The sequence below is a fragment of the Equus caballus genome, chromosome 3 (assembly GCF_041296265.1).
Source record: "Equus caballus isolate H_3958 breed thoroughbred chromosome 3, TB-T2T, whole genome shotgun sequence".
Lineage (NCBI taxonomy): Eukaryota > Metazoa > Chordata > Mammalia > Perissodactyla > Equidae > Equus > Equus caballus.
The window spans coordinates 9,427,046-9,443,553 of record NC_091686.1 but is presented as its reverse complement, the minus strand read 5'-3'; the positions used below and the strand labels follow the sequence as shown (position 1 = coordinate 9,443,553).

Sequence of the window (16,508 nt, the reverse complement as noted above, 5' to 3'; positions counted from 1 at the left end):
AAGCATTTTGTAAAACTCAAGATTTTAACTAGCTATTATAATAATTTAAAATATTATGATATAAAACAACAAACATAAAATTGTATAATTATAAATAGAAATCTATGAATTATAATAACCTAAACACAAATATAATTATTTTAAGTAATTTTGTAAATATATTTTAAATAAAATTCAATTTGAAAAGCAACAATTTTCTAAATCACTCCCGGCCTACACTCTAACTCCATCCAAGGGCCTGACCAGAGGTCCCCGGATCCAGCGGGAGCCCCTCCCCAGCACCCCCACCTGCCACCCACTGCAGACGCACACGGTGGGGCCTCACCTCGATCCACCGGCCATTGTTCTCCGTAAAGAGGACACAGAAGGGGTCAGACTTGGAGGTGATGTCCCGGTCCAACAAGTTCTGGCCACTCACCGACAACTCCACCTTGCACACGCAGTACTGGGAGCCCACGGGGGCGGCCCCCCGTGCTGGGGCACCCCCGCCCGGTGTGTAGGCCATGGGGGTCGGCGGCGGCAGCAGTTCCTGGCAGTCTAGGGGGAAAGGGGAGGGGGTCAGAGGGCACAGACATCAGCTAGTCCACTCCACCCTGGGGGGCGTCACCCCGACCTTCAAGATGTGCGTAGAGAGATGGAAGGAAAGGGGTGTGTGTCGGGGGGATAACACACGCCAAAGCTTGGAGGAAGGAGAAAGCAGGAAATGCATCAAAAAGGAGTCTCTGGTGGGCGTGTGTAGTTAGATAGACTCTGCTTTGGTCTGTCTTCACCTGTGAAATACACACAGGTGCAAGCTGTCCCTGTGAGATCAGCAACAAACCACAGTGGACGTGGGCATCAGAGACATTCCTTTTGCCAGGAAAAATCGGGGCTTCTCTGAGCAATTAACATGATGGTATATTGTGGCTGCAGTGGAGCATGTAATGGCTCAGGTTTCCCTCATTGCTTTGGCCACTAGGAAGCTCACTTCTGGTACTTTATCCAAAACCTGGCCTTGTTCATGGTCTATCTTGTTCGTCCTGTATCCCCAGCCTAAGCACAGTGACTGGTGCAAAGGAGACACTCAGGATATATTTGTTGAATAAAAAGAGGACAAGTGTATAAATCGATGAACACACAAACCCTCCACATCGCTCAGATGCTGCCTCGGTTGGTCTTAGTCCTCAACACAGAATTCATTCTTTCACCCGTACACGACTTCCCAAAGTTTCCACGCACTGGGCCTTACGTGCCCCCTCCACTGCCGAGGCTAATTACTGGCATTTGGTTACTTTCGGCAGTTCTGTTTTCCTCCAAGTGTGAGGTGTTCCTTCGGAGCAAGTGTGGAGAAACCCATCTCAAGGGGCAGAGGGGAGCTCTGAGTCCCACCCGCAACAGGCCCTGCAGACAAGCCCTCTGTGCCTCAGTTTCCTCGTCTGTGCACAGACATCACAACACAGCCCGAGGGGACTCCCGTGGTCAGATCTTACCTCCCCCGGCGCATGTGAACCTAGCACAGATCCCACCTCTGCGTGGACGAGTCCAGCCCCCAGACCCTTACCCACAAGGCCAGGCTCCAACTCCTGGACTAGTACCTTGTGCCCTCCCTGCTGAGTGGGAATCTGGCCCTGCCCTGCCCAGAGGCAGGAGCGGAGGGGAGGGTCCCCCCGGGGACACGAATCCACCTTACTGTGCTTTGAGCACTGACCCCGCTGAGGCTGAGCACGTGGCTGGCACCGTGTCCCTAATCCTTGCTCCGTCTCGTCTCGAGAGGCAGGTGCTGACACGGCCCGTCTTCCAGAGACGCTGAGGCTCACTCACTCACTCTAGAGTGGGGACTGCGTGTCTAGCAGGTCCCAGGAAGCATGCCAGGCCCGGGACCCTCGGGGGAGGCTGCCGTCTCACCTCCCAGAGCTCTCGTTCCAGCCTGGCAGAGAGGTGGGCAGAGCTGCCAGGCCCGCGGGCTGGGGGCCCCCCCGATACGGAGGGGGGCTTATTCTGAGAGTGATGGAAGGCTCCGCGGTTCTAAGCAGAGGGGCGACATGACGCAATTTGTGTTTGTAAAGGCTCCCTCCCGCCCCTGCGGGGAGAAGGGACTGCTGGACTAGGAAGAGGCAGCGGGGGGGGCCCAGCGAGGAGGCCGCTGTGGTCCAGGCAGGGAGGACCAACGCTGGGCCTGGCCCCTCCCCTGGCCCCCAGCCACAGCCCCCTCCCCAAGCACCAGCCTCGTACTGGGCAGACATGGCTGGTCTGCAAGAGGCCTGGGTGAGTGTGGGGCTGGCCCAGAGGCCCTTCTCCCCGTCCAGACACATGGTGCCCGGGCATGCCTGGCAAGGAGAGGTTCTGGACAGTGACAAAGCCAGCGCTCAGCCCCCTCCCTCCCACTGCCAGTCCCCAGAACCTCATTACAATCACACGGGCCCAGAATGTCAGGACAGCACTGCAATTTGCCTGCAGGATTTATTCTTGTCGCGTAAAAATCGGTTTCCACCAGAGGGGCTGGAGAAGTGCATTCCAGCTCGCTGTGTGCAGCTGGGTGGCCGTGCCAAGTGGGGGAGGGAGCGAGTCCTCGGCCAGGCAAGGGGGGCGGGCTTAGGGATGCCCAGTGGACATCTCGCTGCGGGGCTGAGAGAACACCTGTGTATGCTGACAACTCCCTAGAGGTTGGGTGGGGCATGACAGCCACCCCCCTTTTGCAGATGAGGAAACTGAGGCCCAGAGAGCAGAAGTCACCTGCCCAAGGTCACCCAGCCAGGAAACAGCAGAGGCAGGATGTGGGCTGGATCTCCAGACCCCCAGGCCAATGTGTCGCCTTCCGGCCCAGCGGGGGCACTGCCAAGCATGATGAGGAACGAGGACCTAGGTGGGGACAGCCGAGATCAGCCAGGCCAAAGGGAGCCTGAGGCTCAGAGGGCCCTAGTGAGCCCAAAGTCACCAGTTCCTCTGGGGTCACCCTGTGCCACCCCTGCATCTCCCATCATCACTGACGGGGTGGACTCCAGCTCACCCACCTCCTCTCCACCTCACAGGCCCCCTTCATGACATGCTGGATGTCATGGACCACCTGGGCCACCGTCCCCCTGCTGCCCAGTCAGACACATCTGTTTTCATCCTGAGGGGTGGCAGGCACACGTGCCCAGATTCACACACTTTCTCGTGCATGAACACACATGTGTGGTCACATATACACACATGCACACATGCCCCCAGATTCACAGACGGAAAGGCACGCGTGCCTACACACACCCCGGGGCCACTTCTCCCGGCCTCCGCCCTCCTCCGGTCCAAGCCACCAGCACGCTGCCCTGGGTTACTCACTAGCCTCTTCCCCCTCGCTGGCTCCGGCCTGGCTGAGGACACGGCCAGGAGGGCCAGGCCACAGGGGAGGGTCGGGCTAGGCTGGGTTCCTCGGAGCCCGCTGCAGCTCGACCTGGACCAGCGCACAGGCCCCGCTAGAGTGAGCGATGGGTGGGCAGGGAAGGGGCGCTTCTCCCCCAGCTGGGGGCATGTCCCTCATCCCAACTCACCCTCTGGCTGGAAACTTCTGGATGCCCGAAACGGGGAGCACATGATGTCTGGAGTCGGGGCGGGCAGGGGTCAGAGCGGGCCCCTCTGTGCCAGCCCGGCAGCGGGCAGGCGGGCCGGACCCTGAGGCCTGACGCAATGGAAAAAGAAACCACAGCTTAGGCTGGGCTGGGCCCCCTCCCCTCCTACTCCAGCAAGAGGGCTGCGGGCAAGGTGTCATTAAGGGAGGCCGGGCCTGCCATGCGCATCTGGCCGGGATGGAAACGCAGCCCCCACCCACCCCACAGGTAATTTGAGGTTTCAGGCTGGAGAGGGGCCCTGGGGAGCCAAGGCCTGCTCCCGGATGGTCCTGACTCCTGGCCCAGATGGACACAGGCCTTCTGGGGTGACCAGACCCCCAGGGAAGGAGCTAGAAGGCGGGGATACCCTTTTAGAGATGGGTTAACCGAGGCAAAGAGAAGGTAGGGCTTGGGAACTCCCATTCATTTATTCAACAAACATTTCTTGAGCACCCTGGGGCTACAGCAATGAACGAGAAGCAGAGGCTTCAGCCCCTACAGGGTCCACTGGCCCCAGCTCCTAAGACATCTTGCCCATTAGGCAGAAGGACAGGATTTGGAGCCTGGCACTGAGCCACAGGTCTAGAACATTCTGGTTTTAGCCAGAAACCTAGGACTCCATCATCCTTGACCTCTCTCTTGCTGTCACCCCCCATATCCCACTGCTGCTGCTGATTCCACCCCAAGTTGCACCCAGCATCATCCTCCTCTCCCCACTTCCACTGCCTTGGCCCGGCCTGGCCCCCATCATCTTGTGCCCAGCCATGCACTGGCCCATAACAGGTCCCACTGATGCCACTCCAGCTCCAACTCTCTCCTCCACACCAGAGCCAGAGGAACGTGCCAATCAGATGCTACAGAGCTCTACCTGAAAATCTCTCAGTGGCTTCTCCTTCCAAGGGAACCCAAGCCTCCCCAGGCCGACAGGGCCCCACTTGACCTGACCTGAGCTCATGCCACCCTCCCCCTTGCTCCTGCTGCCCCAGCTACACTGGCCTCCTTCTGCTCTGCAAATATGCCAGCCTCTCTCCTGTCTCAGGGCCTTTGCACTTGCTATTCTTTGTGCCAGAAATGCTTTTCTTCACATGACGGGTCTAGTTGTCAGCTTAATGTCACCTCCTCAGAGGCCTTCCCTGGTCATCCAGCTAATGTAATCTCTGTCTCAGCCCCACACTCTTTCCTTCACATATCATTGTAATGTACACTCATTTTACTTGCTTGTCTGTTCACCTTGTGTATTGTCTGTCTGCTCCCCCAGAACGTAATTTCCATGAGGGAGAGATCACCACTGTTTCCCCGGCATCTACAGCAGCATCCGCACGTAGTGAGTGCTGAATAAATATATGCCAAGCAAACGAGGGAGGGAGGGAGCCCACCAGGCAGTCTCTTTAATCTGCAGCCCCAGAAAAATCACAGCCGCCTGCCCCGCATATGTCACTTGAGAGATCGCAAGGCTGCTTCTCAAACTCTGGACCCTTGTCGCTGCTCCAAGAGGCCAGCAGGAGAGGGGCTCATGTTGCACTTCACAGGGGTGGAAACGGAGGCCCAAGAGGGGGCAGCAGCTTTTCTGAGCCAGGGAAAGATGGTGCTGAGGCCAAGAGCCACGAGTCCATCCTTCTGCCTACCGTTGGTCCAGCGGCTCAGGACCCAGGAGCCGGGCTGTGCACCCCACCGTGGGGAGGAAATGCCAAGGTGGCCGAGGGTCTCAACCCAAGATGGGCTGTGACTGGGAGACACCAGGAGAGGAGGCACAGGGGGATGGATGGCTGAGGGGGAGACGTGGAGACCCCGACGGGATGGAAGGGGAGGGAAGGGCAGGCCCTGCGGCCAGGATGGCAGCATGGTGTGCCATCTGGAGAAGCATGTTCAACTTGATAGTTGGAAAATGAAAAAGGAAGTTGTGTTCAGTGCCAACTGTAGGAAGTAACACTCTACAAAGTCCTGTTGGCGGCAGTAACAAGGACAGGGGCTCAGTCCTCTGTTCAGTCCCATGCCGCAGTTAGGAGCACAGACCATGAACTCAGACAGCCTGGCTTTGAATCCTGGCTCTGCCATTTACCTGCTGGGGGACCTCAGGCAAGTTACTTAACCTTGCTGGTCTCAGTTTCCCCCCTCTGTAAAATGGGGACAATGAGAGCGCTTTCATGGGGTATGGGGAGGATTAAGTACGGTGAAGCCCTTGGAGCGACACTATGTGGCTTGTGGTATTCCTGCGATTCCCATGGCTGGGGTGGGAAGGGAGGGCAGATCAAACCCGAGAGGTGTGTGAAGTATCTGGTTTATGTAAAGGGGGCACGAGTTAAAACCGGTTGAGAAACAGGGCTCCAGGCTCTGCTTCTCAGCTGGCAGACACAGTGCAGGAACGCCAAGGGTGACCTAGGTGGTGGGTGGGATGCTGGGGAGGGAATAACAGCTTGGCCCCACACCCACATGCCCTCTAAGGTGCTCCACTCTCAGGCAGAGGCCTCCGGGACCCTCAGGGTAAATCCTGCTCAGGGGGCTCTAACCACCGGCAGCAGAGGCTCCGGGGGTGGCCCCAGGCTCTCAGTCCTCCAAGTGTGGTTCCTGGATGCAGAATGCAGCATCCTCGGCCCCGCTCCAGACCTGTTGCATCAGAGTCCCTGCATGGCACTTATCAGCCTGTGGGGTTTTTTTTAAAGATTTTATTTTTCCTTTTTCTCCCCAAAGCCCCCCGGTACATAGTTGTATATTTTTAGTAGTGGGTCCTTCTAGTTGTGGCATGTGGGATGCCGCCTCAGCATGGCCTGATGAGCGGTGCCATGTCCGGCCCCAGGATCCGAACCAGCGAAACCCTGGGCCACCGAAGCGGAGTGCGCGAACTTAGCCACTCGGCCACGGGGCGGCCCCTATCAGCCTGTGTTTTAACAAGCTGTCCAGGTGACTCTGCGGTGGGCTTAAAAGTAGGTGGGACACCTTGTTAAAATGCAGATTCTGGGGGCCGAGTGGTTAAGTTTGCACGCTCTGCTGCTGTGGCCCAGGGTTTTGCCCGTTTGGATCCTGGGCGCAGACATGGCACCGCTTGTTGTGCCACACTGAGGCGGCATCCCACATGCCACAACTGGAAGGACTCGCCACTGAAATGTACAACTATGTACTTGGGGGACTTGGGGAGAAAAAGCAGAAAAAACAAAAAGAAGATTGGCAACAGTTGTTAGCTCATGTGCCAAACTTTAAAAAAAAAATGCAGATTCTGATTCAGCAGGTAGCGGAGGGCCCTGAGAGTCTGCATTGCTAACAAGCTCCCAGGTCACGCTGAGGCAGCCCATCTGAGACAGCATGTTGCACTGACCCTAGCCCGGAGGTTGCACTATGGCCACCTGGTGGCTGGCCCCACCCCAGATGCCTCTGGTTTAGCTCACACTGGGCAGAATGAGGCAGATGTCATACTTGGTCCCATGCAAGCCCGGCCAGCCTCACACACTGAGTTCCCGGCCAGGTCTCAGCAGACCCCTGAGTTTGCAACCTCTGGTCTAGACGGTGACACTTTGGTAGCTGGAACCCTCAGCTAACCAGAGGCCCGGTCCTCACTGGCTCTGGCGGCTGCATTTACCGACTTTTCAGGGTTGGAACGGGTCTTGAATGCGTCCAGATCTAAGCTGCATTCTTCACCCCATTTCCCAGATCAGAAGCTCCAGGAAGACAAATGGCAACTGTATTAGTCAGGGTTCTCCAGAGAAAACAGAACCAATAGGCGACCTCTAGAGAGAGTGACAGATTTCTTTTAAGAAATTGGCTCATGCGATTGTGGGGGCTGGCAAGTCCACAACCTGCAGGACAAGACGCAAGGCCGGAGATTCAGGTAAGAACTGACATTGCCATCTTGAGTCCAAACCACAGGGCAAGCCAGGCAGGGGAAACTAGGCAAGAGTTCGGTGTTGTAGTCTTGAGGCCAAATTCCTTTTTCTTGGAGAAACCTTAGTCTGTGCTTTCAAGGCCTCCAACGGATTGGATGAGGCCCACCCAAATAATAGAGAGTAATTTGCTTTAATAAAAGTCTGCTGATTTCAATGTCAATCACATCTGAAAATACCTACACAGCAACGGCAGGCTGGGGTTTGATCAGACAACCGGCCACCACAGTCTAGCCAAACTGACACTTAAAATTAACCATCACAGCAAACTTTAGGTCCTAGGAGACGTGCCAGGGGCAGGAAACCACGGTGCTGGGGCTGGAGTTCTGGGCCAGCCCTTCCTTACTGCGGAAGCGGGGAGGGCCCACCCCCGACCCGGTCAGCTGGGAGGGAAGGGAGATGAGCGACTGTGCTGATGGAGAAATAATAAAACAGGAGTCCTCATAACGCCGGCCCCAGGCCCTGGCCGAGTGCATGATGGACTTTAACTCCTACAGCTTCACAACGTCCTCGAGTGAGGTGTCATCACCCCCATTCTCCAGACGAACAAACTGAGGCTTGGAAGGATTTGCACTCCACAACCTCTGCTAATACGACTCGGGACAAGTCATCTGGTCTTTCTGAGTCTCAGTTTCATTTTCCTTTCCTTTTTTTTTTTTGTGTGTGTGAGGAAGATTGGCCCTCAGCTAACATCTCTTGCCAATCCTTCTCTTTTTGCTTAAGGAAGATTGTTGAGGAGCTAACATCCGTGCCAATCTTCCCCTATTTTGTATGTGGGATGCTACCACAGCATGGCTTGATGAGTGATGTGTAGGTCTGTGCCCAGGACCAGAACCAGCAAACCCCAGGCCGCCAAAGTGGAGCATGTGAAATTAACCTCTGCACCACCGGCCAGACCCCACAGTTTAGTTTTCTTATCCATCAAACGGAAATTACAAAATGCCTGACACACTGTAGGTGCTGGCCGCAAAAAAGAAAAACCTCTCGGGCTGGCCCAGTGCTGTAGCGGTTAAAGTTTGCACATTCTGCTTTGGCAGCCTGGGGTTCGCCAGTTGGGATCCTGGGTGTGGACCTACACACCACTTGTCAAGCCACGCTGTGGCAGGCATCCCACATATAAAGTAGAGGAAGATGGGCACAGATGCTAGCTCAGGGCCAGTCTTCCTCAGCAAAAAGAGGAGGACTGGCGGCAGATGTTAGCTCAGGGCTAATCTTCCTCAAAAAGAAAAAGAAAAACCTCTCAGGGGCCCACCCTGTGGCCGAGTGATTAAGTTAGCGCGCTCTGCTTTGGCAGCCCAGGGTTTCACCAGTTCGAATCCTGGGCATGGACATGGCACCACTCATCAAGCCATGCTGAGGCAGTGTCCCACATGCCACAACTAGAAGGACCCACAAGTAAAAATACACAACTATGTATTGGTGGGCTTTGGGAGAAAAAGGAAAAACAAAACCTTTAAAAAACAAAAACCTCTGCGTGGCTCCCTGCCATTCTCAAACTCCCTGACGTAGCCCCCACACTTCTGGCTCCAGCTATGCCATTTACTACAGAGTTCCAGGAATACTTTTTCATGCCCCCATAATCTTGCACATGCTGTTCCCTCTGCCTGGATTGCCCTTCCCCCTTCATCACTTGGCTCTTTCATGGTTCAAATTCAGCTCAGCAAAACCAATTGCAACCAATACTCCTCTGCCCTCCCCCTCCCCGGGATGGCCAAAGGAAAAAAGGCTGACAATACCAAGTGTCAGCAAGGATGTGGAGCAACTGGATCTCTGCGATGTCGCCAAGCGGAGTGTAGATTGGTATAACAGCTTTGGAGAAATGTGTGGCAGTGTCTACAAAAGCTAAATAAACGTGTGACCCAGCAACGCCCAGCAGACATGTGCACGTATGTTCAGCAAAAGACATACACACAAGAACTTCCATAACTTCACTGCTTGTAACAGCCCCAGACTGGAAACCCCAAATGCCTATCATCAGGAGAAGATAAATGGTGAACGTCCACGCAAGGTACTGCACTGCCACGAGCAGGAAGGAGCACAAGGGGACCAACAATGAGGGGTCTCATGAATATGCTGAGCAGAGGAAGCCAGAGGCAACGAATACGCCATCCTGTATGATTTCATTTATCAGAAGTTAAACACAAGCAAAGCTAATCTACACTGCTGGAGACCCGGAGAGCGGGGGTCGGGAGGGGTGTCAGTGGCCGGAAGGGGGCACCTGGGGGCTTCGGTGAGGGTCACGTTCTGTTTCTCCGTCTGGGTGCTGCTAACACAGATGTTTTCGGTTTGTGAAAGGTCACCGGGTTGTACATGTGGGGCATCTGCTCTATTTTGCAGGCGATGCTTCAATAAAATGTTCAGAAAACAACTGGGGGACTCCTGTACAAAGCCGCTCCTGAGCCCCTCGTCCTCGAGGGGAAGCACTTACATTGTCACCATATTGCAACCACCGGCTTAGGAAATGTCACCCTCACTTGAGCTTAAAGATGGGACCGGGTCTTATTTCCGTCTCTGTTGTTCCCGGAACAGGGAGGCACAGGATGGGAGCTCCACACACGTTTGTGGACAGTGAGGAGGGGAAGGTGAGGGAAAAAGGATACGCAGCATCCTGGAACTGTAGAAGCCTGGGACTACAGAGTCACAGAATCCCAGGATTTGGGAATCATGAGTTCTCTGAATCTGAATGGAAAGGCCCTGAAGTTTATCTGGTTCCACCTTTGAGGCCCAGCCCCAACACCCGAACGTCGCCCAGCCCTGGTTCTGGGGGCCGTTCCCGCACGCCCACTGTTGCAACGCCGGGGGGAGGAGCCCCTAGAGAGCAGGCTGCCGCTCTCGGCAAAGTGGGGGCAGCATCTCGACACAGTGACTTCCCTACCTGAGCTGAGGCACCGGCTGCCGTGCTGGAAGTTACCGCACCCCGAAGGGCAGCCAGGCAGCCAGGCCACTACAGGGATAAATATAGCTGCAGCCAGCACGCAAGAGGCTGCAGCACGGTCGGCCCGACGACCACACAAATAGGGGAGGCTGTTCTCTGCAGCCCCTGCCTAACTACTAAGCTCTGGCCCCTGGGGGAGGGCCTCCCTTGGGCCCCCAGACCCCTGGTTCAGCTCAGCCTTGCACTGAAGGGCTTGGCCTTGGGGTCTCCCCAGGCTGTCGTCCCAGGGCTGGCCCCGCAGGGTGAGGGGGCTTCCTCCCTCCCCCCGGAGATCCAGGCCCTGGGTTCAGTCCCACAGAAGCCACCCCTCCCTTCCAGGTCTCCTCTCCATCTGCAAAGTGCAGCTGGCGGTGCCCTGCCCTCCCGTCTCCGGGAATGCACTTTAGGATGGGTGTGGACATACTCTGGGATGCAGACAGTACTTCAGGGATCTTGGGATGGGTCTGGCCAGGCTCAGAGGGTTGACCAAGCTCATGGAGGGAGGAGGGCATGGTGACAACGACCACAGGTCAAAGTCGTTCCAACTTGGCTTCACTCAAAGAGGACTGTGGGGCAGCGTCAGAGACTGGCGCACAGGCCAGAGCCCTACCCACCCAGGGGACTACCACAGGGAGAGTAGGAGACAGGGGCTCCCAATTCTGTGTGAACTCCCGGAAGTCCCTTCCCCTCCCTGCGCCTCAGTTTCCCTACCTGTCAAGGGCTGGGGCTCCTTCCAGCTTTGGGGAATCTACAAATGCCCCTCAGTCTTTGCTGGGCTGCTCCGGGCTTCTGGTCCCCACCTTCTGCCCAGAAACTCTGGGCTGACAGGGCCTGAGAAGTCATCTGGATTCACCCAGTGCCTGAGTCGCCTGTGGGTTCCTACAGTGGCTGGGCACCCCGCTCCATCCGTCTGCCGATGGGGCTCCCCCCATCTTTTGTTAGTGGCTCCTTGCCGTTCAGTGCTTTCATGCGGCCCACCCACACGCTGCCACACTGAAGAGGCGCCGCCCGGCCCTTCTCATCTAGACAGTGGGGAGGGGCCTCACTGAGCCTCAGTGCCCAGGCCCAGGCCCTCCTCAGCAAATGCTCCTGGCCAAGGACATCACCATCTGCTCTTCAGTGCTGGTCCCGGTTCCCAGGAAGTCTTTGCTTTGGAGACGGAATCAGAGCCCTGACCGAGCTCTTCCTGTGTACCTGGTCTTGCTCGGAGGGTTGCATCCGTGCACTCAGGCCTCCCCACAAGCCCGGGAGAGATGGGCGCTGCTACTACCACCCCATCTGACAGATCAGAGAGCTGAGGCACAGCAAGGTGATGTAACCTGCCTGTGAGAAATGGAATTGTGTCCCCCCAAAAGAGATGTTGCCATCCTACCCGCCAGCATCTCAGAACGTGACCTTATTTGGAACCTGGGTCATTGCAGACGTGATTAGCTGAGACGAGGTCACACTGGAGAAGGGTGAGCCCAACATGACTGATGTCCTTAGGAGAGGATGATGTGAAGACACGACAGAGGACAGCCCTAAGAAGGAGGCAGAGACGGGGGCGATGCTGCCCCAAGGCAAGGACTGCCGGTGGTACCAGAGGCTGAAGAGGCAGGAAGCACCCCCCCCACCAAGAGCCGTTAGAGGGAGCATGGCCCTGCCCTCACCTTGGATTTAGACTTCCAGCCTCGGAACTGTGCGAGAAGACATCTCTGTTGTTTTAGCCCTCCAGTTTGTGGAACTCTGTCACAGCAGCCCTGGGTCACCAATACACTGCCCAAGGTCACTCAGCTGGTCGGCAAACCAGTCTGAAACGAGGCAGCTCAGCTCCCTGAGTCCTCACCCTCGGGGAGGAAAAGGACTGTTACCCCAGAGCTCGGCTCTTACCCAACACAGCATAAGGTAAGAGGGGCGTGACTCGGAAAGATGGTGGGGGCCCAAAAGGAGGGAAAGGCTGGATGGCATCAGCTGGGAGCTGAGCACGTTCCCTCCTGTGTCGTGGGGAGGGGACAGCCAGGGCACAGCGGGGAGGCCAGATGCCCCCAGCTCCTGATGAGACTCTAGAGAGCTGGGTCATGGGGACAATGGGCTCTTGGAAAACACTAGGCATGTTCCCACCACAGGGCCTTTGTGTGTGCTGTTTCCTCTGCCTGGGACCCTCCTCCCTTGGTCATTCATTCAAAAATATCCACCGAGCACCTGCTGGGCACCAGGCAGGCTGGGATCCAGCCGTGAATGAGAGACCAATAATGTAACAGCTCGAAGGGGCCTCCCGGGCCCTGGGCACGCCGCCCCCATCTCATTCACTCCACCCTGCCTCTTTCTCTGTAGGGCATTTTCCACTCGCAGAATTTCCCTGCTTCTCTGTCATTTGCTTGCCTCACTCTGTCCCCCGACTCCACTTGGAGCTCCACAGCTGTAGCCCCAGCTTCAGCACAGTGCCTGGCCCAGAGGAGCGGCTCAGTAAGCAGTTGTTGAGTGACAACCGATGGCTGCACAATGAGGGAAGTCCTCGTGGAAGGCGGGGACCCAAAGCCACAGGCGCAAGAGGAATCACCACATCTGTGCACAACCCTCCTCAGTGTACAAGCCCTTTCACAGCTGCCCAAAGACCCCCAGGAAGAAAGCGGTGGGAAGAGCCCTGGTCCAAGGACGCCCATTTCCTAGATGAAGAAACTGAGGTCTGAGGGGTTAGGAGATGTGGCCCAGCCACACGGGGAATGGGGGCCCCTCCCCAGCACACCTCACTTTCTGGGCTGGCGGGTGGTGGCAGCCAGGGATGCCCCGCCCTGGGCGGCAGCCACCATGCCCACCTCTCCCAGTCCTTCAGTGCAGGCCAATCCCACCGTCTCCCAGACACACGCCTTCCCCTGTGCCCTAGGCCAGCATCTGTCGCTCCTGCATAGCACGTCCACCGCCCTCTGACGGTCCCCTACTCAGCACGGCGAGACAGGGATCCCTCCAGAGACCCCACAGGGCGAGCGCATGGTTCTTCCAGGCTCCATCGCCGGACATCACAGACCCATCTAACAGGAGGCCACAACGAGGGGTCGATTCGGTGTGAACGACACTTATGGACCTTTACTGAGCACCACGCGAGTGCAGGGAAAGAGCCCCGAACAAGATGGACACTGTCCCCCGCCTCTGCCGAGCTGACACTCTTTGCGGAGGAGGCAGATAATAAGCTGGGACACCGATGAATAAATAAGACGACTACAGAGAGTGGCTAATGCCCGAGAACAGTCACGCTCGGTGACGTGAGAGTGAGGGATCAGTGACCAGTCCCATCTCAGACCCTGGAGGAAGGCGCGCACGGCGCCGGTGGAGAAACGCTCCGGGACATGGAGCAGCACAGTGCCCTCGGCCACATCACGGAATGGAGGCCGGGTGGCCCGGCGAGGGCAGAGGACACTGGGCTGGGAGCCGGAGGCACCTCTGACTCCCGCTGAGTCCTCAGGCACCGTGAGCCCTCCGGGGACCGGGACGGGAACATGACTCCCCTCAGGACCCCACATCCTCCCTCTGGACAATGGGGGCGGGACATGATCGGCACCTTCTCCAGTTGCTGCCTGCAAGATCCCAGAGTGACCAAAGAGCCCTTCCTGTGTCCCACAGGGGGCCGGGCAGGAGGGGACGAAATCCCCCTCTGAGGCCACATTCTCCAAAAGGGAGGGGACTGGATTCCCGAGGTGACTGCCCCGACTCCGCAGCCTCAGTGAGGGATGGAGGAGGGGAGAGGGAGGGAGACCTCCATCAGGCAGATGGGACCCTGGCCCTGCGCTGGGGGCTTCTCCGGAGGGGACCTTGCCTGGCGACAATGCTCCCTGCTCTGGCAGGAGTGCAGGAATTCTTAGAGAACTCTCCGGTTTTCTGTCACACCTTAGAGCCTGCTGAGGCCAGCCCGAGGTGGGAGCAATGGGAACACTGGACTGCATCTACCCCCATGGTGTTCTCCTTGGCCGCCACAACCTTCCTGCTCAGGCCCTGCCCCTCGAACAGCCCAGAAGTCCGACATTCGGATTCTGAGGCTCCTCTCTCCAGGGAGGAGGTGGGAGAGGGAGAAACAGGCTGGCCTGAGAAAACCCCAGAAGGAGTCCTAACTCACCACCCACATCAGGCTCGCTGATACTCCCGTGAACAGCAATAACGATGGTTAGAAGACGCTATGATGATGACATGAAAGATGATAAAGGTATACGGGTATTGTCCTCGAGACCCTACAGGAACAGAAACGGAGGCTCCATCTCCGGCCCTCTTCTCTGGGAGGGAGGTCTCTTGAAACACCGCCGTTCATGGAGTGCACCCTGCTTTGCAGAACACCTGCACCCGTTCCCCACTTCCAGGCTCCCAGCAGCCCTGTAAACTGGATGGTGTCATAGATTGCTTCCTTTTACAGAAGGAAAAACCCCAGAACCCAAGGGGTGACAAGCCACGCAGAAGGGAGTGGCAGAGGGCAAGGAGCACCCAAGTGTCCACGCTCATAGCCTCCGGTTCTTCCAATGGCGAAACCTGTCTGGGTGACCTCTCCCATTCCGGCCAGTTATGTCACCTGCCTGGGGCAGTCCCAGAGCTCACTGGGCCCCAGGCCAGAGGGACTGCAATAAGACCACTCCTTCATGTTTGCACCCAGCCTCCAGCGCACAGGCCCTGGATGATCAGCCCATTTTACAGATGAGGACCTGCAGGCTCAGAGGGGAGGAGGGTCTGGGCCCGGGGTCCACTGCTTGGTGGGTGTTGGGACCAAGGTCTCCCAAAGCTCGCCATCAGAGCTGGCCACTGGCAGGAAGGTTACAAGCCCACACCCCTAGGCCAGTGAAAACTAAGGGCAGAAAAACAAAGGGCCTCTGAGATAATTCTCCCAGATGCCTCGTCCTTGTCACTTCCCTCAATACACCTCAGGGCTGGGGGAGTCACAGACACCAAGATGAACCCCCATCTAGCCACGGGAGCCCTGGGTTCCAGCTCCACCAGTGACCTTGGCCAGTCACAGCCCCCTTTGAAGGCGCCTCTTCCCCAAAGAAAGCCTGGTCCAAATGGAAGTGGGGGCGGCGCTGGGGGATGGGAAGGGAAGAGAAGACGGGAGTGAGACCCCTCTGTTCTCAGAGAAGCGGCGCTCCAGATGAGCGGGAAGAAAGAGGCGGCCTTGCTCTCTCTCTCTCTCTCCATGCCCCCGCCCCAAACACACAGGTGCCAGACAGCTTTTGTGAGAAAAACTAGTTTGCAAACACACTTCGACTTCTGGGAAGCTGCCCAGCTCCACTCCCTCTCTCTGCTCGCTCTTCCCGCCTGGGAGCTGGCTCTTGAGCCCTTCCCTGGGGCAGAGGGTGGGGTGGGGAGAGGGAGCGTGCTGGGGGATTGGGAGTAGGGTAAGGGAGCGAGGAGAGGGGCCCCAGCCTGCCTGCCAGAAGCCAGCCAGACCTCGTCTCCAGCAGCTGCGATGGTGGCGGGGACTCCACCTTCCGAACGTCCCCAGGCTCACTCGGGGCAAATGGGGGGTCCCTAAAACAGCTGGGCTCGGATCCCCAAGGGCGCCACCCTCCACCCTCCTCCCGCACCCCGCCGGCTTTCCCCCCTCGACGGTCCGGGCGAAGGCGGGGCGCCCCCGCGTGGCCGGGTCGGAGCTGAGTCACCCAAGCACCAGAATCTGGGCGCGCGCCGGTGGCGCGGGCTAGGGGCGCCGCAGCCCCCCGCCCAGGGGGAACCCAGCTTCCTTCCAACCCTCCCCTGGCGCCAGAAGCCGAGCCCCAAGGCCGAACTTGAGCCCTCACGCCAGGGCGCCCCGCCCGGCCCCACTCACCGCGGGTCCCACGGGCGCCGCCGCCCTCACCGCGCGGATGCCGCTGCGCGCGCGCGGGGCCGCCGGGGCATCGCCGGCGCTCGCCTGCTCGGCCGGGCCCGCGGGCGCGGGAGGGCTCAGGGCGCTGCCCGCGCGGCCCTGCCAGCTCGCGTGCGCTCCCAGCCGCGCGGAGTCCGGTCCTCCTCCGGGCCGGGCGGGCAGTGGCGGTGGCGGCGGCTCGGGCTCCTCCCTCCGGCCGAGGGGGGCGGGCGTGGGGAGGGAAGCAGGGAGACGAGGCGGGCGCTTCCTGGAGGGGCGAGCGCTCCGCACGGGCGGAGCGGGGGCGCTGTCCCGCCCGCTGCCCGCGCCCCCGAGCCCGCGGCGGGCGCGCCTGGCGCTCG

General features: G+C 58.1%; 1 protein-coding gene across 2 annotated transcripts in view; it reads right to left on the bottom strand.

Moving 5' to 3' along the window:
- The window catches only part of CPNE2 (copine 2), a 46,367-nt gene extending 30,007 nt beyond the window's left edge, over positions 1-16,360 (bottom strand). The window contains exons 1-2 of one of the 2 annotated variants that reach the window (XM_023637034.2): positions 16,129-16,360; positions 326-537 (exon numbers count right to left, since the gene is read on the bottom strand). In XM_023637034.2, the coding sequence (XP_023492802.1) occupies positions 326-505 (180 nt within the window). In that variant the 5' untranslated portion in view covers positions 506-537; positions 16,129-16,360. Of the gene's footprint in view, positions 1-325; positions 538-11,998; positions 12,113-16,128 lie in introns of those variants that run through there. The other variant, XM_070261842.1, reaches the window with a different exon arrangement.
- Between the last annotated feature and the right edge of the window lie 148 nt (positions 16,361-16,508).